General features: G+C 37.9%; 1 protein-coding gene across 1 annotated transcript in view; it reads left to right on the forward strand.

Annotated features, from left to right (window-relative positions):
• MONOS_1767 (uncharacterized protein) overlaps nt 1-22,569 on the forward strand; it is a gene marked incomplete at its 5' end in the record, with an annotated part of 47,404 nt that extends 24,835 nt beyond the window's left edge. Inside the window, one exon of the mRNA XM_067870611.1 lies at nt 1-22,569. This exon is cut by the window's left edge and continues 24,835 nt beyond it. Coding sequence (XP_067734540.1) covers nt 1-22,325 — 22,325 coding nt within the window. The 3' untranslated portion in view covers nt 22,326-22,569.
• Between the last annotated feature and the right edge of the window lie 45 nt (nt 22,570-22,614).

Genomic DNA, 22,614 nt, shown 5'->3' on the forward strand with positions numbered 1-22,614 from the left:
TTTCGCGGAAAGGGAGCATTGAATCTGGAATGATTGTTGCCAAAGACAAGGGAGAGATAAATGTTATTCATTGCGAATTCAAGGAGCTGAGCGATAATGAAGGAGTTGTTATTGAAGGAAGCGCAGGAAGCACGATTAATATTGGGGGTTCTACAAGATTTTCATCATTTACCAACAGCAAAATGCCGGCAGTGTCGGTGATATCAAGTGTGCTTGCGATCACAGATACATCCTTTGCGGATATGTCTTCGAAAGAATCGGCAATAATATCTGCGACAGGAGAATCTGGAATATCTGCGAGGGCATGCACATTTGCAAATATTGAAATGAGCAAAGCTTCGATAGCAAAGCTTATTGATGTGGCTTCTGTCTCATTTGCGGAGAATAGCTTTGATAATATCAAAAATGCAATTGGGAATGGGTCTTGTCTTTTCGTCACATCCACGAACGGTACAACTAGCATTGAATCCAACACATTTACCCATTGTGTGAACACTTTTGAAGAAGGCTGTGGAGGTAGCGTGCATATCCAGCTGAAGAGCAGCGAGACAAGCGAGATGGCCTACATACTTGGAAACTCATTTGAAAGATGTGCCGCATCCTCGACAAGAGGAAAAGGAGGTGGATTGTACATTGACGTGATCAATTCGATGCGGTATTTTAAGATTACGAACACTTCGATTTCGAGATGGGCAGAGAACACAGCAAAATACGGGCAAAATGTATTTGTTGCATCTCCAGATCTTCGGGCTTCTGTAACTTCTGATTCTGCATTTGTTGGGTTCAGTCCGTTGGCGTGGCCGGAAGACGATTATTATGGAACCGATACTCGAGACTTGTCGACTTTGATTCCGCTGAAATACTTTTTCTCTTCGCTTGTACCCTATGTTTATGTTGGCGATGTTGGAAAAGACAATGATGCATGTGGTGACCAATCATATCCTTGCAATTCCATCGATTATTCTTTCTCAAGACAAGCGAAAGAGGAAAAGAGTTGTGTTGTATTGAATAAAACCATATTAACAAGAAAATTGCATTATTTATCTGAAGATACTTCAAGTATTAATATTAAAAGCGTTTTATCAGGAGAAAATTCTTTTGTAGAATTTAACTTTATGACTGATGAAGTTTGCGAGGAATGCGTTGTTGTGGAAGTTACATGGAGAGTATTATATGTCACATTTAAGGTTGCAAATGTGCCTGTTTCTTTGACATCGTTGATAAAGATTTCTTCTTCTTTTTTATCTTCAATATTACTATCAAATTGCAAAATATGTCCAAAATCTGAAACGGAATCCTTTAATTCCAGCTTAATATCAGTTGAAGGAGGAAAAGTTTCTTTGGATAAATTCTCGTATGATTTGGGATCATCTTCGTCTGTTCAACCTATCTTCAATGGATGTTCAATGTATGATTTAAAAGGAGGTCAAACAATATTGGAAAATGCAATTGTGGAAAAAAGAAGCTCGGTAGAAATTAGTTTAATGTCAATAGATCTTGACGGGGTATTTACAATCGCTAATTCAACTTTGAGGGACTTTCCTGATATTAAACAACCTTTGATATCTGCATATGATCGAGCACAATTGTTGATACAAGGAACAGAACTGCTTCCTGTTACATTTATGCAAATTGCAAGTGCATCATCGTCTTTAATATTTCTTTCAGGTTCTTCATCTGCAACTTTAACGTATGTTACATTTCAAAATTTGATATTTGGAGATCGTTCAATTATTTTCTTGAGCGCATCAACTTCATTTGCATGCACACAGCTTCTTGCCACTGGAATCACTTTTGCAAACGGATCTGTTTTTCAAGCAAATAATGCAAGAAGTATTCAAATTTTAAATTCTCAGTTTTCAAATATTCTTAGGACTGCAGGAAATGGCTCTTGCATTTGGATAGAAGCAGGAACAGACCCTTCTGTCTCGTTGACCAATCCTTCACATCAAATAGCAAATTCAAACTTTACTCAATGCCGAGTAACAGAGCAGCTTAGAGGAGGAGGTGCTGTTTATTCATTACTTGGATATGGAACTTCTGCAAGTAACTACGTGAATTGGCAGATGAGCGGGTGCTTTTTCAGTGAATGTGAAGCTCCAGTTACGGGCGGCATCATTTACTCAGCAGACGATAGACGTAGTGATCATTTAAAAGGTTATACACAATATGGAAAAGGAGGTGGAGTATTCCTTTATTTACTTGATTCGAATGCCACTTTCACATTTGATTCAAGAATGTCTTTCTCAAATAACAAAGCAGATTTTGGAAAAGATATCTTTATTTCAACGCCTTGTTTAGCTGATTCTGTTCGACCTAGCCGTTTTCCTTGGTTCAGCGATGCTTCGCAGTACACCCTTGACAACCCCAATACATTATGTGGATATGATGAACATGATGATACACTTCATTTCCAATTGGGGTATTTTATGATGGGAGTGAATGGAAATGCATTTGTCTCTGATAAAGGCGCAGATACTTTAATCTGTGGTGTGATGGACTATCCATGCGCAACTATCTTATTCGCTGCAGAACGTCAAGAAACTACACAAAAGGAAATAGCTATCTTGGAAAAGCTAACTTGCAACTCAACTCATTTATTCGATGAAGGATCATTTGTTGTTAAAGGAAACGATATCGTAACAAAATCGGATGAAATGATTCTATTTTTGGCATCTTCTGTTGGGTTTGAATTGTTCAGTATTTCTGTAATGACGACATTTAACTCTTTTACAATGAGAATCGACAGAAATGACACAAGCAGCATTACAATCTTTTCGGTTACTAGTTCTCAACTGACTATGAACAACATTCTATTATTAACTGCAACAGACCTTCCAGCCCAAACAGACTTAAAATTTGCATCTTGTACAGGTGATGGCACAACTTTAACGTTAACTTCTTTCATATTTGAAAATACTCGGCCTATGAAATTCATAAATAAGCCTTTCATTTCTGTTGGTGAAGGCAGTGTTTTGTCGATGACTTCTTCAAAATTCGCGATGCTAGAGTTCACGCAGGCTAACCTTATTAAAACTGAAGGCAGCAAAACGATCACATTGAATAATAATTCTTTTACAAACTTAACTTCTCATTCAACAACTGGAGTGAATGGCTCTGTTTTAAATATGAAATGTAATTCCTCTGCGTCATCCTCTTCTGTAGCAATTTCTGATTGTACTTTCGTTTCTTGTTCAGTTTCTGGAGAAAACAGTTGTGGAGGAGCAGTCTTTTCCAATTTACAAACGAACGATGCTACATGGGTGATGAAGAAATGTTCATTCAACGGATGCTCCGCATCTCCAACTAACAATGGGAAAGGTGGAGCAGTTTGCCTTTGTCTTGAAATTGCCACGGCCCAATTTTCATTTTCTGATATTAATGGATTCTCAACCTGGGAAAATAACGTTGCGTCTCTTGGGATGAATATCTTTGTTTTTTCTCCTGATCTTTCTCAGTCTATTACGAACGATCGCTTCCAAGTTTTTAATCCTGATTCTTGGAATGACTCAACAGCCGAGGGATTTGATAAAGGAAACCTAACACTATCAATCCCACTAAAATATTTCTTAATATCTCTTCAGCGCGAAGTATTTGTCTCTTCAGTTGATGGTACTGATACTGCTGCCTGTGGAACACGGAACTATCCTTGCTTCACTTTATTTGCTGCCTGGGATAAATTAAATGTTGTTGTTGTATTAAATCATCTTATAATCAGTGAGGTCGTTGATATGTCACAAAATAATCTTGAGTTAAAAGGAGAAGCTCAATCAGAAATAGAAATTAATTCTTCTCAACAATCTTGTGCAATTTTTGTTTGTGAGAAAAAATCCACTTTTACGAATTCTAATTTGTCTGTAACGGCTGCTCACTCTGATACTGTTTCAATATTCAGGATTTCTGGAGGTGAATTTCAAATGGATAATGTTCATTTAATAGCTCGTGGTAATCAAGAAGCTTTTCCGTTCTCTTTCATACATATGGTGCAGGGGAATGTATCGATAAGTGCATTCTCTTATGAATTATTAGGATTGACAATAACATCTCCTATGTTTGCATCTTGCCCATTTATCAAAGTTTCTGGAGGAAAAGTTGGAATTTCCTCGAGCACATTTGCATATCGCTCTTCTTCTGATTCACCATTTATGTTGGTGGAATCACAAGGATTGCTGTCTTTATCAGCTACAAGATTCTGTCTGATGGAAGAGATTGGTTCATCTTTGATTTCAATTGTTGCAACTGCCTCTGTTCAGATCGAGAATAATTGTGCTTTCGAGAACATAATGAGTTCGCATTCAGATTTATTTAACGTTGGAGCTGAATCCATACTAAAGGTGAATGATGCAAGCTTTTCTTCGATAGTCTGTGGTAATGCTGCTATTATATCGTCCACCAATTCAGTTGCGTTTACTGTGAATTCTTCAACATTCGAAGATATTACTCGCCAAGAAGGAGATGGTGCTTGCATAACTTGTTCGGGAACGACTGGAAATGTTTTGGTGAGTCAATGTACTTTCACAAGATGTCGCGTAACGGTCACTTCGAGTGGTGGAGGAGCAATATATGGAAGTTTAGATTCTGATATTCATTTCTCATTATCTTCTACAATAATAAGCGAATGCTCTGCTCCTTCAACTCCTTTGTTAAATGAGCAGGATATGTTTCCTTTACCTATTAATGAAGAAATTCATTTAAACACATTCGCATTGAAAGGAAAAGGAGGAGGTCTATATCTCAATCTTGTTTCTTATGAAGCAGATTTTAAATATCATTGTAATCGATCTGACTGGATTGACAACAAAGCTGATTTTGGACGGGACGTGTTTGTGAAGTCAAGTAATTTGTCATTATCTATCCAGCAAAGTCGCTTTGGCAGTTTTGCACCAATCATACCAATTGAAAAGACATCTTTTGGTGGGTTTGATGAAGGCAAAAGCTGGCCAAATATACCATTTGAATATCTACTTGTTCGTACTTCTCCAATTGTGTATATCTCTCAAAATGGTGTCAATTCTTGTAGTTGCGGTTTTATTGATTACCCGTGTGAATCTCTGCAGTATGCTCTATCACGGCAAACTGGAACAGTGAGAAATGTAACAATACTAAATTTGTTTGAGCAAAACAATAGCCTAACAATCGCTGATTATGATGTTTCTGTATCTGGACAATCGTCATCTAACCTATCTTCTCTGGTTATTAATCAAATAGGAGGAGAAGCGTCTTCAATTTATTCTATTCAATGCAATACTTTTATAAAGTTTGTTCAATTCGTTATTAGCGGTGTATCAGAAAATACCACTTGCTATTTTTCTGTTGCTGGTGCAATCTGTTCTCTTTCATCTTGCCATTTTGTTGCATCACAATGCGATCATCAATTTTTCTCAGTCACTGGATCGACTTCTTCTGTAGAAATGACAACTTGCAAATTCCTTTCTTTTAGATATGCTGCAGCATTGCCTTTTATAAGCATTCAAAATGGTGCAAGACTTTTAATGGAAGGAAGTTTATTTGAACATATTACTGTTGAATCTACTGATTTCATGGAAGCAAAAGAAAATTGCAGTCTTCAAATATCTGGTTCTTCCGCTTTTTCATTCATTACACTTGATACTGGGTCTTTAATAAAAACAATTTCATGTATTTCTCTTTCGATAACATGTTCTTTTGCAAATATCGTAAGCAGTGGAGGCGATGGAAGCTGCTTGAATATTGGAAATTCCAGTTTCTTTGAATTAAATCATCCTTCAACACATGAACCTACGGAAAATTCAATTCAAACAACAATCACAATTGTAAATAGCTCTTTTGATGGATGCAAATCGCAATCTATTCAAGGAAAAGGAGGAGCAATCTTTCTCATGATGATGACAAATACAAACCCTACACAAATACAAAATACATCTTTTTCTAACTGCGAGACATCTCATCTTCTTTCACTTTCTCGGGGAGCGGGAGGCGCAATTTATCTTTATGCTGATGATCAAACAAGCCAGTGGAAGCTCGATACTGTTGCTCAAAATGAAAATGAATCATCGTTATTTAACAATAATAATGCAAAATATGGTAAAAATTTGTTTGTTTCGAGCTTTGACCTTGCAACTACAGTGACTCAAAGCAGGTTCTTGTCTTTCAATCGAAATGAGTGTCCGGCAGATCTTATTTCAATGAGCGGAAACGATGAGCTTGATAATTCCGTTGTTATTCCACTGTGCTTCTACTTAATGGAGCTGGACAATCCTGTGTACGTCAAAATGGAAAGTGATGATAGGAATATCTGTGGATTTGTTGATTATCCATGCAAGACACTTCCTCATTCAATTTCTCGCTTATCTAAATCAGAAATGCAAATTCATGTAATTAGATCATTCGAATTACTCGAAGAAATAAAGTTGAGTTTGGATATTCTTTCCCTGCGCCCTGCAATTGGTTCTATTTCTTCAAATATTGTGGTTAGTAAAGGAGAACTTTCCTCTCTTGTTGGAATGTTAACCACAATCAAAGAAATATCTGTCGAAAGCATCAACTTTTGCATGCCGACTGAAATAAATAACCAAAATTTCATTTCTGTGGAGTCAGGTCATTTCTCCTTAAAAGCATGCTCACTCAAATCAATTTCTCATTCTTCTATGAAGTTCTCGTTTTTACTGGCAACTAATGGAATTGTTAATGTAGAAGATTTTATTCTTGAACCAACTGCTCTATCTTCAAATGGTAGATATTCAAATGCGCTCATCTCCGACTCCTCACTGTTTGTAATGAAGAATTCTCTCACAAAGGGAACGCTTACAAATCTTACAATTGCATCTTCGTCTATTACAGGGAGCTCTCCTCTAATTTATGCTTCTAACGCGGCTTCAATAGATCTATCTTCGTCAACTTTCGAACGATTGTCATTTGAATCCACTTCACTTATCAAAATTGATACTAAAGCACATTTAATTGTGACAGATGTTGTATTCGAGGATATAACGTTCTCAAGCGGATCTGTTGTAAATCTCACTCTTCTCAGTTCTTCGATAATTACAGGAAGCAAATTCATAAGAATAGTTTCTGAATCTTCAAATGGTTCTGCAGTCTCAATTAACCAACCAATTTCAAATGTGCCAGAGGCTGATAATTCAACAACAGATGAAAGTGAAGCTGCTATAATGGCAAATTCAAACTCAAATGCAGCTCTTTCTATTTCGATAGCCCAAACGCAATTCTTTGCATGCAAAGCAACTGGAAATGGGAAAAGTGGAGGAGCAATTTCAGCACAATTGAAAAATGATGTTGTGCTTTCTGTTGAAGAATGCGGATTTTCTAATTGTGAAGCAATGTGCAGATCTGAAAATGGCAAAGGAGGAGCCATATATTTAGAACTTATTGATTGTGATGCTTTATGGAAATTGGACACAGATCCTTTTAAGGGAGTTTTGCAAGCAACAAATAACAAGGCATCTATCGGTCGTGACTTGTTTGTGTTTTCAACAGATTTAATAACGAGCATAATCGACTCAAGGTTCCCTTCTTTAACTCCAAATCTTATCAGCTCCGATTTTGACAAAACATCAATGCTTGGATATGAACACCTATTTCAGGAGCCTGCAATTCCATTACTGTACTATCTTCTTGGATTCAAAGATGAGATTATCTCTGATGAAACATATTCTGTTGTTTACCATTCAAAAGTAGGCAATGATACAACAACTTGCGGGTTCGAAAACTATCCTTGTCGTACCATCGTGCATTCAATAGACAGAGCAAGAAATAAAACTGGAAATTCGAAACTTCTTGTTGTGAATCAGGATGAAGCTGTTCTCGATCAAGACCACGTGCTTGACATTAGCTGGCTTATAATTCGAGGTAAAAAAATTATTGATGAACCGCTTTCAAAGCCAACTTCAAAACTGATTATTTCAAGCGAAGGCACAATTTTTTCAGAGTCTGGCTTATTGTGGAGTGTTAATGTTTCTTCGGTCGAACACTTGATAATAGAATTGAACACAATCACATCAGAAAAGCCCTTCTTTGCTCAGGAGAAGGGAAGATTGAATCTTGAAGATATCATTTTAACAACTCGTAACGTTGATGCGCCTGTGGAAAATGCATTCATAATTTTAAAGGAAGGTGTCGTTAATATTGAGCATCTGGAATGTTCAGATATTACATTTTCTAAGCCATTTTTATCTATTGCTGAAAAGCAGTCTGCAATTCTTAATGATATAAAAATCAATCGAACTGTATTTCTTTCTTCGGATCCAGTGATTTCGTTAGGCAAAGAAAGTACATTCTCATTGATGCATGCTTCAGTTGAAACTTCAAAGAGTGAATCAACTCTGATCTCACATTCGAAATCCAATAGTGTAACCATCAACGATGCCACGTTTGTTGGCTTTCTTTTTGCAAACGGATCAATTGTAGAGTCCCAGAAAGTCAAAGAGATGAATATTTCGAACTGTGAATTCTCAGATATCCGTCGAAAAGAATCATACGGGTCAGTTATCAACTTGGACGAAGGTGATCAAAACACTTTAACTTCAATCAATTTTATTACCATTGAAAATACAAGTTATGTTCATTGCAGAGTTATGAATGATGAAGAAACTCTTTTGAGTGGTGATGGAGGAGCTATCTATGCAAAATTAAACACAGGAACGCAACTTAGCTTCATTGGGTGTCCTTTGTTTAGAAGTTGCGTTGTTCCATTTGATGGAGAATCATGTTCAGGAAAGGGAGGAGCAATCTATCTTTATTTGCACTCAGCATATGCCGAATGGACCATTGACGATATCGATGTGGATATTCTTTCTGGTGCTGCTCCGAATAGGGCATCTGTCGGAAGAGACTTGTTTGTCTCAGCGAAAAACCTTACTGAGACTTTCAATATAAATCACATTCCCTTCGAAGATTATGAATCTGCTCAAAGATATTGGTTTGATCATTCTTCTCTTTGCGGATTCGACAATCACGACGACTTGTACACTATTCCTCTCAGATATTATCTACTTTCATTTGAAAATGAGTCAATTGCACATTCTGATGCAATTACTGAGTTGTATACGCGTGTGTATACAAATTACAATGGTGTTGATACATCTGCATGCGGATATGTGAATTATTCATGTCTTACGCTTCCTCATGCAATATCTCGAAGTATTTGTCAAGATAATTCGAATTATTCCATCATCATTATTCAAAAGAATCTAACATTAAGCGAAGAATATTCAAATCCTCTAAAGGGCTTAATCGTTAGAAACGAAAATCCATCGAATCCAGCTTATTTTATCCTGACGCAAGGACTTATTGCAACTGCTGCTGCTTTCATCAACTCTGAGATGGTCACTTTCAGCGATGTTACAATTGATCTTTCACCTATTTCGGTATTAAAGCCTTTCTTTTTATTGAATGGAACCAAAAGCACCTTTGAGAGATGTATATTGACAACGAGTATGTCAGATTCAACAATCACAAATAGCGTATTCGAAGTATTAAAAGGAGTGTTAGTTATAACAGACATCAAATGCAAGCTGCCATTCGCAGAAGGAATATCAACAAAAATGGTATTTTCAGGAGCATCATTCGCAACGTTAAAAACTGAAGCATCTTCTGGTTTATTCAGCTGTCTTTCTCTCACTAACCTTCTGCTCAAAGGCTCAGAACCATTTATTTCTGTTTTTCAAAGTTCACTACAACTAAGTGATTCTGATTATCAGAATATAACTTCTGAAGCTGAGGTAATCAATCTTGATTCAACTATTAGCGTATCCATTAATCATGTCAACTTTTATTCTTTGAAAATGATAAATAATGCTGTTTTCAGTACAACACTGAGCTCAGCATTGAATATTGAACACTGCTCGTTTATTACAATTTCTGGAACTTCAACGACAGGTTCTTGCTTCAATATGATTGAAGGTGATGGAACAAATGGAAATAAATGGATTCACTTTGTAAATACATCATTCGATAAATGCATTATCGAATCAGACGATAATCCAAATGAAGGCTTAGGAGGAGGAATTTATGTTGAGCTGCAAAAGGGGGCTGATCTAATCGTCGATAGCAATTCTTCATTCCATAATTGTCATGTGCCAAATGACTTAGCAGATGGAAATGGAAGAGGCGGAGCAATTGCTCTGTTTTTGTCTCAATCTGATGCATCATGGATCATTCAAAAGCTCAACTTTTTGCAAGAGAATTCTGAAAGAACTACAAACGAAGCGCGATATGGAAAGGATTTATATGTTTATTCTCCGAATCTTACAGTGAGTATAACCACAGCAACAGTTCCATTTATCGACCCTCTTAATGATAGCCATTATTCATTTGATCATAATGCACTTGTTGGATTTGAAGGCAACATAACTGCTGCAATACCAATTCCATATTACATTCTTTATTTTGAGTCAGCAACAACTCAAGCACCGGATGATACAACTGTTATTTATGTTTCAACATCAGGGACTGATACTTCAGCTTGTGGCTTTGTTAATTATCCCTGCTTGACTATTGGTCAATCAGTTGATCGCTCTCAGAATTCCAATACAATTATTATTGTTAAAGAGAAAGTGGAACTAAAAAACGAAACAGAGCTTCGTTTTACAACTCTTGTGGTTAAGGGAATAGATGATACTTCTCCTTTATTTGTGCTGAGCGAGCCGGAGTCAGCTGAAGGTAATTCAATGGTTATCAATAATGATAATGCTTTATTCAAAAGCATAAGATTTGACTGCCAGCCACTTGGAGATGGTATGCAATACTTTTTGCTAAATGGAACAGCACTTCGCTTTGAGAATTGCATTATCACAACGAGTCATTCATTCAAAACAATTTCTAGCACTATTATTGTGGTTGTTAAAGGATCTCTTTTTATTGATGAAATGTCTGTGAAGTTGGAAGCAAGCCTTCCATTTGAATCAAACTCTATAGTAAGTAATGTTGATCAACTGATTTTTGATTCATCATCATTTGTTGCGCTTTCAGAAGTTGTTTCTATTGCTTCAATAAGCAAATTACTTGTGAACGAGTCGCAAATATATGGAAATAAGCCTTTTATCAATGTTGTTCGTCAGAGTCAACTAAAGCTAATCTCATCTAAGTTTTCAACTGTTTCCTCAAATTCTCCGCTTATCAATGTTGAACAAGCAGAATTTGTTGAAGTTAATTCTGTTTCTTTCTCAAAAATTAGTCTATCTGATTGTTCAGTCATTCGCTCTAATAATGTTAAAATGCTTCGTTTGGATGATTCTTCTTTCTTTGATGTTTGCAGATCCACTGGAAATGGATCGTGTCTCTCGTTGACCGAGGGAGATGGAACGACTGTACCAAGCGCATGCACTGTGTCGCTTGCTTCTATTCGCTTTGACAACTGTCGAGTTATGGACGAGCATGAAGATTTACAAGAAGGTTGTGGAGGAGCAATCTACGCGGATCTTCAAAGAGGAACAAAACTGACTTTGAACTCTTTGTGCACTTTCCAAAATTGCTATGTTCCTTCAACATTGCCAGAAATGAAGGGGTATGGTGGTGCAATGTTTTTCAAATTAAGGCAAACGGATGTTGACTGGCATATTGATTGGATTGACTTCCCATCAATTGGAGATGCAAATAGGAACAGGGCAGTATTTGGAAGAGATCTTTTTATAACTTCTCAGAATCTTACAAAAAGCATTACAATTGACAGATTAGATTGCCCATCATGCGGTGAAGATGGTATCAGGAATCCTCGTGATTTCGATCATTCATCTTTGGAAGGGTTCAATGACACGGATGAAACTCATGCAATTCCATTAAGATACTTCCTCACATCCTTTGAAATGAGAGAGATTGGCTCAGGAGACGATGCTGTTATCTTTCCAGTTGGTTTTGTTGGAACTGAAGGTGTGGATTCAATCTGTTGTGGCTTCTTCAACTACACATGCGAGTCATTACCTTGGCTTGAAACACGAATATTGTCCTCAACAAATTCTAATCTCAATGCAATTGTAGTTATCAATAGCTCTCTAATTTTGACAGAAGAGTTTAAAAGTTTGTACAGCGAATTGCAGATCCAAAATGATCCGTTAACAGATGTTTGCCATCTTATTGTGAAAAGTATATCTGAAGGAAGCCGCAAAGGAGTCATATGCAATGATCAAATATTATCTATCACAAATGTTGCATTTTGCATTCCGTCATCATTTAGAAGACACGAAGCATTGTTCCTTCAGTCAAACGGAGAACTCAACATACAAACCTCAAACATTATCCCAACTGATTCTGGGTCAGTGCTCAGTTATCCACTCTTTGTTGTAACTGGAGGGTCTCTTGCTGTTTCAGACTTCGAAATTGTGCCTGTTCAACCTCTTTCATCGGATGAAGTGCATCAAGAAAGCTTATCTTTTGGGAAATCAAACTCTTTGCAACACAGGAAAAATCAGGATGCGTCACCTTCGGCAATTCAAATCAACAAATCTTCTCTTTTACTTATTAATGGCACTGGAAAAGTATCGCTTACAAGAATGACAGTGAAGGAGCTTCTATTAGCTGAAGAGAATCCATCATTAGTTATTCAAAGTGGTGCATCCATTTCGTTTGAATCGTGCATATTTGATGGAATAGGCTTTCCAGCTTCTTCTCTTATTTCTACGTCGATGGGAGAGTTGAGTATTGAATCATCATCATTTTCAAATATGAACTGTATTTCATCCCCCCTAATCACTTCTGAAACATCACGTTCATTTTCAATGACAAACAGTAATTTTACAAATATTGCCCGAGAATCGGGAGATGGAAGCTGTCTTCACTTTGAGGAAGGTGACCTCCCTGAGTCATCACTTACTGAGATAGAAAAAATAGTCGCAATGTCTCACTGCAATTTTACAAATTGTTGCATAAAGAATTCTTTGGATGAAAACAACGAAGGGAGAGGAGGAAGTATTTTTGCACGATTAAGCGCAGGTGTCAGATGGACGTTTGATTCTTCTTCAATTGCCCAGTCTTCGGCTCCATATGACAGCAGTTCATCCAAAGGAAAAGGAGGTGGGATCATGATTTATGCAGTTGACAGCGCTTTGGATTGGGAAATAAATCCAATTTCTTTCCCTGAACTGGGTCAGATTGATCAAAATCAAGCATTTTCTGGAAGAGACATTTTTGTTTCGAGTCCGGCATTAAATTCTACCGTAACTAAATTATCATTCATTTGGGATACATGGGATTATCAGCAGTCATATCGCTTTGACCATTCATCCATGGAAGGGTACAATGAACACAATTCTGAATATGTCATTCCTCTCCCTTACTATTTGTATCAGCTTCATCCAACCATTTATGTTTCAACGCCACTTGGATTCGATACAACAGCTTGTGGATTCGATAATTACACATGTCAAACTCTTCCTTGGGCAATCTGGCGCCAAACTGGAAACGATGAAGCAGTCGAAGGCGATGTGACGATCAATTCGACTGTAATTGTGAAAGAAGAATATCAAATTGTTACAAAATCGCTTAGCATAAAGTCAAATGAATCACAAAGCCAAATTATCATTCAGAATGGTATAAACCAATCTCTTGATGCAATTTTGTTAAACCAGAAAATTTTATCATTTACGAACATTGATTTCTTCCTCCCACAGACGATTGGTCAACATCAATCAATCATCCACAATAAAGCAAGTGGATCTACAACAATTGATAACTCTCAACTGATTGTTACTGACATATCACATGAGTTGCAGTATCCATTTTTGGTTGCTGATGGTGGATCTGTGTCACTTCATTCATTCGTAGTCGAGCCATGTTCGGCTGGATTCAGTTCTCAGTCAGCAAACGATGTACAGTCAATAATATTTAATTCAACTTCACTTCTGTTGGCAAAAGGAAGCTCGACTGCCATAACTATCAACGCACTCACTTTCACTGCAGCAAAATTCATCGGAAGCGAAACTTTGTTCAAAATAACCGAATCAGCTTCATTTACAATTTCTAATTCCAAATTTTCACATCTGGATGATATGTCAGTTTCTCTGTTTGATTTATTAGGAGCTTCAAGGTGTTCAGTTGAATCACTGATTGTTGAGGATATTGATGAAAAATGTGATCGTCCATTTATTTCAGCAGATAATTGTGTTGAATTTTGTCTGCAGCACTCAAATGTTTCATCATATCGATCATCTTCATCTTCTGTTCTATCAATAACCAAAACTCAACAATCTTCATTAGAATCAAATAATTTTTCTCTTGTCGAAGTCGAACAAGAATCTGCAATCTCTGTTACAAATGTGAAAAGGAGGTTTTCAGTGATTGATTGCAGCTTTAAAGACATCAACCGTAAATCCAGCGATGGGTCATGCCTTTCTTTCAACGAGAAAGAAGAAAATTCAGAGTCTCTTTTATCGAAAAGCAAAAATCTTGATGAAAATGCATGTGCAATTGATGAAAGCAACCCGGTTATCAAAGTTGAACGTTGCTCATTTGAGGATTGTTCTGTTTCCACTGCACCTGATGCTTCAAATGACGCAGTTGGAGGAGGTTTATTCTGTTCGATGCGAAATGAACGATCATTTATTGTAAAAGATTCATCATTTACAAGTTGTTCTGCTCCTTCGCTTGAAGCTGATGGAGAGACAGGATGCGGAGGAGGTATTTATTTGTATCTTGTGGACAGTGATGTAAACTGGATCTGCGAAAATATCGACTTTGTTGCAGAAGAAGATCCTGAGTTTGAAACAAAGAAGAACAAAGCTCGATTCGGAAGAGATTTATTCGTTTCTTCGATGTCTTTGAGAGTTAGTGTCCAGCGTTGTCGCTTGCCAACCGTTACAATTCCAAACACTTCAGATGAATTTGATCATTCATCTATGCAAGGATATGACGAACATAATGATCAGACAGCCATTCCACTTCTGTTTTATCTTATTCCTTTACCAGAAGAAGGATTTTATGTGGATGCTGATGGAGCGGACACTACAGCGTGTGGATTTTTGTTCAATCCTTGCAAAAACATTCTTTATACGCATGCGAATCGACTTGTTGACAATAAACCAATAATCGTAATCGAGTCTGTATATTTCAATGAAACATTTGAAAATGATGATACGAATCTAACTGTCATTTCAAAAGAAATTAATCAAAACTCCATTCTGATTGTTAAGGGCGATCTTAACCATGACACTTACAATGGTGGACTTCTAACGACTCGCTTCGAAACATCTTTCAAATTTATAACTTTCGATCTTCCAGAGAACATTCAACTGTGTTCGTGCCTAATTCATCAGATGGATGCTTCTTTATCGTTCACAAAATGTAATTTGAGACAAACCGAAGGAGAGCATATTGACTTCATTTTTGTACTGATGAATGAAGGAAAATGTTCTGTTGAGAGTTTTTCTGTAAATGAATTAACATTTGTGGACAGTTGCTTGTTCAAAGTTGACGGAGGTAATGCTAATGTTAATATCAGTGAAATGAATGTAGAATCATTAACTGTTCAGTCAGAAACATCTTTTATGTCTTTTGAAAACTGCAATTCACTGATACTCAAGGCGTCCAATTTCACTGATTCACTGAGTGAAACTTCTTCTTTGCTCTTGGTTTCATCTGGAATCAATGTGACTTTAGATGCTTGCAGATTTGTCAACTGTAAACAGACTAAAACCCATGGATCCGTGCTGTACGTAAAAGCAACAAGTGCGAGTCAAACAAAAAATTCAGATCCAAGTCCAATTTCTCTTCGGTCTTGTATATTCAGTGGATGTTGTGTTGAAACAAGTTCAATTTCTCTGACGAAGGGAGGCGCTGTGATGATAGAACTGACATCGGACTCAGAGTTAAGAATTGCAGATTCTCTATTTTCTTCAAATCAAGCAAAGTCAACTGCAGTTGAATCTCCTCTTAGCCTTGGAGGAGCCATCTATCTTCATCTTGTTGATGCACTTGCCGAATGGGTATTGTCAATTTCCAACTTCCCTGAGCCAAATACTCCAAATATCAATAAGGCTGATTTCGGTCGTGATTTATTTGTATCTTCTCCGAATCTCACACAAAGCGTGTCTTCGCATAATCTTCCGTTTGTTTCTTCAAATCCAACATTTGACCTTTCGCAATATCAGGGTTATGATGGACACGACTCAACGGAAGCTCTGCCTCTTCCATTTTTCCTAATAAAACTTCAAAACCCAATATGCGTATCACGAGATTCATCAGAAGCAGTCATATGTGGATTTGTTCATTTTCCTTGTTCAACTTTAAACAAGGCAATTGATCAGCAAAAGGTATCTTATTTGCCAGCAACTCTGACAGATGCAAATGTAACCATCGTTGCTGGAGAATCGAATGTTGGATATTTGGACATTTTAAGTGAATTTGGCATTTGCCCTCAAATTAATTCTTGGAAGCCAGAAGACAAGCATCGTTACGCAATGAAATCCCTCACACTAACAACTTGGGATGGAACACGAGCAGAAGTCAACTTTGTGCAACTGGCTGGAGAACGCAAACAGAACGGTATCATAGACAACGATGGCTCGACAATCAATCTCAGTGGAATCGATTGCTTTGTAAAATCATCATCATTTGGTCACGAAGCCTTGTTTGCATGTTCTGCGGGAAGCCTTCGTTTTGAAGAATCTTCTCTCAGCTCAAAAAGTGACTCACCAACAATTAGCATTATCTTTATAAAGCAAACTGGCGGATCTTTGGATCTTATTGATTTTTCACTAAAATCAGAAACTTTGCTTACTTTAAGTAAATCAGCTATCGTTGTAATAGGAAATGTTGCAGTTGTTGCAAGCAAACTATGTGCCTCAAATGTCTCTTGCTTAACTTCAAATTCTTTACTTGATCTCAGTTCTGGTTCTTCTTTAGAAATGGATAACTCGAATTTTACATCAATTTCTATGCAATCTTCATCTGTAATATACTCTCATACATCGAAAGCGTTATCTATTTCGTTGTCAAACTTCACTAACATCACTAAAAATTCAACACATGGTTCTGTTTTATCAGCTTCTCATTCTACTTCTTCTTCCGCTTCTCGTTCGTCTTTAAAGACTCAAAATAATGCGGTTGTTGATGTAATTTCTGTGAAGCGCTGTAATTTCGTTCAGTGTTCTCTGAATACGAGCAATGCTGCTCTTCGCGAAGCAAAAGGAGGAGCACTTTCCTTGAATCTTTCTGAGCTAATGGAATTGAAAGTTTCAGGCTGCTCGTTTGAATCTTGCTCAGTTCGAGGAGATGAGTCAGATTCAGGTTGTGGTGGTGGGATGCATCTCTACTTTGTCCACAGCGCTGTTGACTGGAGCATCGAGGCACCGACATTCGATTCTAATATGGCGAAATACGGAAAAGATTTGTTTGTTTCTGCACCTCAGCTGAATTTGACTGTCACTCAGTATTCTCTTCCATTTATTGGTACAGAATCACCGGAGTCATACCAATTTGATCACTCGTTGTGGCAGGGATATGAAAATCATAACTCAAATCGAGCAATTCCACTTCCGTATTTCATAGTTCCATTCGAACGAAAAAGAATTAACGGAGCTTCAATTCCGGTTGTTGAAATAGATGAGAGTGGAGTTGATACTGTCGCGTGCGGATTTGTAAATTATCCTTGTTACACTTTGCAGCAGTCAATTCTTCGTGGTGTTGCGGCTACAAATTCTGAAAATATTGCAGTTGTTGTACAAAATAACTTCAACTTTGATGCTCCTTATTCTGTTCCAGTGTCTCTTCTATCTCTTTCTGGAAAGGATGCAATTTGCAACATGACAACAGTTCGCACATCTGCCTCGTCTTTGAAAGGAATGCTTACAATTACGCACTCTCTAATTGTTAACAACATTTCATTCCGCCAACCGCATCAGTTGCTTCAAAATTGCTTTGTTCATTTTGATGGCGATTCAGCCCAAATAACAAATTGCACTGTTATCCCACTTGCGAATAATAGAATAATTGGGCACGTATTTCTGTATGTGACAAAAGGAGAAGTTGCAATTACGAAGGTCTTAATTGGGGAAACAACACAGACATTGTCATATTTAGTGAATGAAAATCTATCGGGAAAAGAACTGAAAGAAATGGAAAAGTACTTTATCCAAACTGAGCCAACGGCATCCTTATCAACTGGCTTGTCTTCAAGTTATTCTTTCTTGGATAATATGCCATCTAACATCAAAATTACTAGTCAACAAAGATCAAACAGAGCAATATCTCTCATAATTTCCAATTGTTCGTTCAACAAATTAGATCTTCTTACTCCTCTGATTCATACAACTGATAATACAAATGTCAGAGTGATGAATGCAAACTTTTCCTCTCTGTATGTTTCAAATGGACATGGAGTGGGAATATCTCATGACAGCAGCAGAATAAGCGAAAATCACGAACTCAAAATCAGCAATTGTTTATTCACTGACTGCGAAGTTGGAAGAAAAGATGGTATTTCGCTTCCTCCTCCCATATTTTCCAACCAAGATAGCAGCGGAGGAGGATTCTATGCAAATATTTCCTCTTCCACTCAATTAGATGTGGCACAGACAGTATTTTCAAGATGCGTTGCTCCTGCAGCACGTGGTTCATACGGTAAGGGAGGAGCTATTTCATTGCAGTTGATGAACGAGAAGGGAGTGTTTTCGTTGACTTCTCCATCATTCGACTCCAACACAGCTGAGTTCGGAAACAATATCTTCTTCTGTGCCTGGTCTTTGAAATCTGCTGCTACTCACTTTTCATTCAGCTTTTTAGATATTTCAGTTTCTTCGCCTTCAATTGAAAAAGATTATTGCGGATACGACTTGCAATATAGCGACAGTATTGTGGTTCCTTTGTTCTTCTATCTTAAAACAACAGAGAAATGGATCTATTTATCATCTTCTGGGTATAACACCTCAGCTTGTGGATTTGAGGACTATCCGTGCAGCTCGCTGCACCATGCAGTTAACAGGCAAACAATGGATAGGCGTGTCTATCTAACAGACAGTTGTGAGCTCAGAACTCCTGTTGTTTTAGATCAAACTACTTATACAATCACTGCAACACATCCACTCACTGACGATGAAATAGCATCTGGTGTACCGGAAAAACCTGTAGAACAGAGAGGAATCATCAACGTGATTCTGAGCAATACAGAATCCAAGCAAAATATTGACACTCCAAATGTTTCAATCGGTTTGATTACTGTATCTCGTCCAAGTGCATTTAGTCACATTGAGTTCAACTGCCAGAAGAACATAGCTCCATTTGGTTCGCTGTTCAGGACAACAGCACAAACATTGCAAGTCATCAATTGTTCAATTTCTCAGAACATGACTCTTACGCAAAGGCAAGCATTCTATGCCTTCTGCTTATTCAGAATTGAAAACACAGACTTTTCTCTTCTGAACCTATCTGTATATGACTCATCCTTCTTATTAAGTGCCATCAGCATAATTGGATCGTCTAATGTGAAATTGAACAATATTGTTTTCCAAAACATGGCATTTGGGAAGTTATCTTCAGCGCTCTCTTTTGATGCCATGGAAAAGAACAAATCTAAATTGGTGATAGCAGACTGCCAATTCTTAAACATATGCACATCTGGGACAACTGCCCTGATGAACGTGGAAGGACCGTTTGTGAGTATGCAAAATTCCACGTTTAAGGAAAGCCGGGTAAATGCTCCAACTTTAGATGATGACGGGTTTGCGGCATTTGACAGTCATGATCTGGGACTTGAAGGGTCGGTTGGAGCGATGATGTATCTTGGATACTCTGAAGTTGTCATCGAAATGTGTGCATTTGTTGGAGTCGATGCCAGCAAGGCATCGTTCACCTCGTCAAATCTTTCTGATGTCTGTAAATGGAACGGATCTCTTATTCATGGAGAGGAAGCCTCAATTGACATCCACAACAGCAGCATTTATTTCTCATCTTTTGGCGGTGTCTCTCTCAAAGGCTCTAATCTGTTCCTCGACCTTGTTTCGATGACGCTGAATCGCCCGACAAACAAGAGGTATCCATCTGCACTGCGTGACGTCCGATGCGAAGACGGAAGTGTCACAGTGAGCGAGAAAGCGCAATCTGGAACGCCTTGGATTCTCTCCTCGAATTGCTCTGTAAGTGTGGATGGAAAAGATGCTGTCAAAGATTGGTTCTTGTTCGAGCCTGTCGTTTTGCTGCTGAAAAGATCAGATCAAACGAATTCAACAGATCCAGAACCAGTGCAGCAAAATTCAGCAACCTCTCGTTTGTCTTCTTCTGCTGCTTTTATATCACAGCATAGTCTCTCTTCAATGAACACAATTACTCATTCAGCTTCTTCGCATGTTTCCAATATTCTTGGCTCACCATCATCTTCTCATGCTAATCTTAATCTGAAAAGAAAAACAAAATATTCTCCATCAACTCCTTATTCTTCTAAAGCATCATCTCAATCTCAATTTTTCGAAGAGAATAACTCCAAACAAGGCATTCTATCTGCCATCGCTCTTCGCATAAAACGTCTGCTGTCTTGGCGCACAGCCAACGAAGAGCCTGTCATAACAATGAGCATTTCAGGTCAGCTTCTAATGCCTTGCAACATAACAGCAGAGTTCTATTCACCTTCTGAAGATAGCGCTTTTCCAGAAAACGAAGTGATCCACTTCACACGGGAACTGAATTATATCACAGAGACTCAAGTGACTGTTGATGTGCCATTTTCTTGGGTTAGGGATAAGACAAGTTCTCAGAAAAATTCAAGAAATGATAATGCAAAAGTTGCTTATAACAGATTATCACGTTCTGATGGAACCTTCACTGAAGAAACAAAACTCAAAGGAAAAATGCCAAAACAATCAGACGAAGAAATCAGAGAAACTGATGAAGAAACAGAAGAAGAGACAAAAGTTAACTTATTCCTTCGACTGGCATACTCGAACCCAGATGGCTTCGTCCGATACACTCAATCATTTTTCTTGGGATTGAAAACACAAAATCAGACAGAACCTCCAATTGTCGATCCAATTCCTCCAGGTGACGATGATGGAGATGGCGATGAAGCCAACATTCAACAGAATGTTCCATTTACGCAGACAACAACATTTTTCATTGTTCTTTCAGTAGCAATACTTGTCCTAGTGATTCTTATCATCATTATTGTGTGTGCCGTTGTCAGAAGAAGAAATAGAAAGAAAAGAGAAAATGAATTTGATCAGCAGCAAACTCCCGTTGAAGGGGATGTGGAGATGGAGCAAATGAACAAAGTTCCCAATGTTACTGGTGCTCGTGTCGTGTTTGATGTAGATGTGGATGGCAGAACCAGCGAAAGCAACAGCTCGTTGCGTTCTGAAGACTTTCGAGAAGCAGGACGAAACACCGAGGGAGACAGAAATTCAGACTATGAAAGCAGAACACAGCTTAGAAACAGAAGAAGAGTGCCTGTTCAAGAGATGGACAATGAGAATCCAAATTCTTCTTCCTCCTCCTCTCGTGTTTTGACTGGAACAGCATCATATCCCTCAGAGCCTAATTTCACTGGAACAGATGAAAACGGAAGGATCACAACAAATCCGTTGGCTGAATGCACAGACGGACGCGAAAGTGCTCGTGACTCGAACAGTTTTGCCGAGTCGATGCAGTTTGAAGAGACAGAAAGCACCAACGCAGAAGAAGTGGCAGAAACTGGTTTCATAAGCGACTCACAAATAAATGGGATGTTTAGAGTCAGCCAAAACGAATTGAAGAAATCTCGGAAGCCACAAACGTCATCCTCATCGCATAATCAGTTCGGTGGAGTTTCTTTGAGCGACATGGTTCCATCCATCGAACATGGTGTTTCTCTTCCTTCTTCTCACAATCCTCAACTTACAGACGGAGCACATGCTTCGCAGCTGCCTCTGGAAGAACTTGAAGAACTGGACGAAAACAAGCTCATGGAACTGCTGAATGGCACAGACGATGACAACGACGAGCTTTCATCTATCTTCAATGATGTCAGCATCAATGTACTTAATCCGTGGGGGCAGTTTGAAGAGAAGCAGCATCCAAGAAAGAGAAAGCGGACCAAGCAACTGAAGCAGCAGCAAAAAGAAGACAAAGTTCTGATGGAAATGCTTCAAGAGGAGTATGGAAAGAAAGAAAGAAAACACAAAAGAAGAGCTCGACTTCAAAAAGAAGAAGCTCTTGCGCAAGAAATAAGGAATGAAGAAGATATTGGAGAAGAGATCAATGCAGAAAAGAATACTCAGCTTGAAGAAAAAGAAGGAGAAGAAGAAAGGAAAGCGAATGAGCATGCTTCGCGCAGTCGCTCGAGGAGACGTCACAGCCATCATCATTCTCGATCAAAAAAGAAACACACACACGAATTCATTCCGTCGCTTGATGATGACATGATACTATCCTTGTAGATTAATCACTATTTTTTGACGCATACATAACAAATATGTTGCGTGTTATTGTTGTTCTTTATTGATTGTTTACTGTTATTCTTGGGTTTATTATGATTTCTTGTAGTTCATCATTTCATTTAAGTTATGACTTGTTTGTTTCGGTTCAATTTTTTTTATGCCAGTTGTATTTGATTTTATTTTTTGAAAATTCACTTCATCTTTTTTTTTAAGGTGTGTACAAATAGTAAAAGAGAATTGGTAAGTTAATTTGTTTTTATAAATTTTGACATACCAAAATAAATTGTGA

Source organism: Monocercomonoides exilis, assembly GCF_001643675.1.
Source record: "Monocercomonoides exilis strain PA203 chromosome Unknown scaffold4-2303458, whole genome shotgun sequence".
Lineage (NCBI taxonomy): Eukaryota > Preaxostyla > Oxymonadida > Polymastigidae > Monocercomonoides > Monocercomonoides exilis.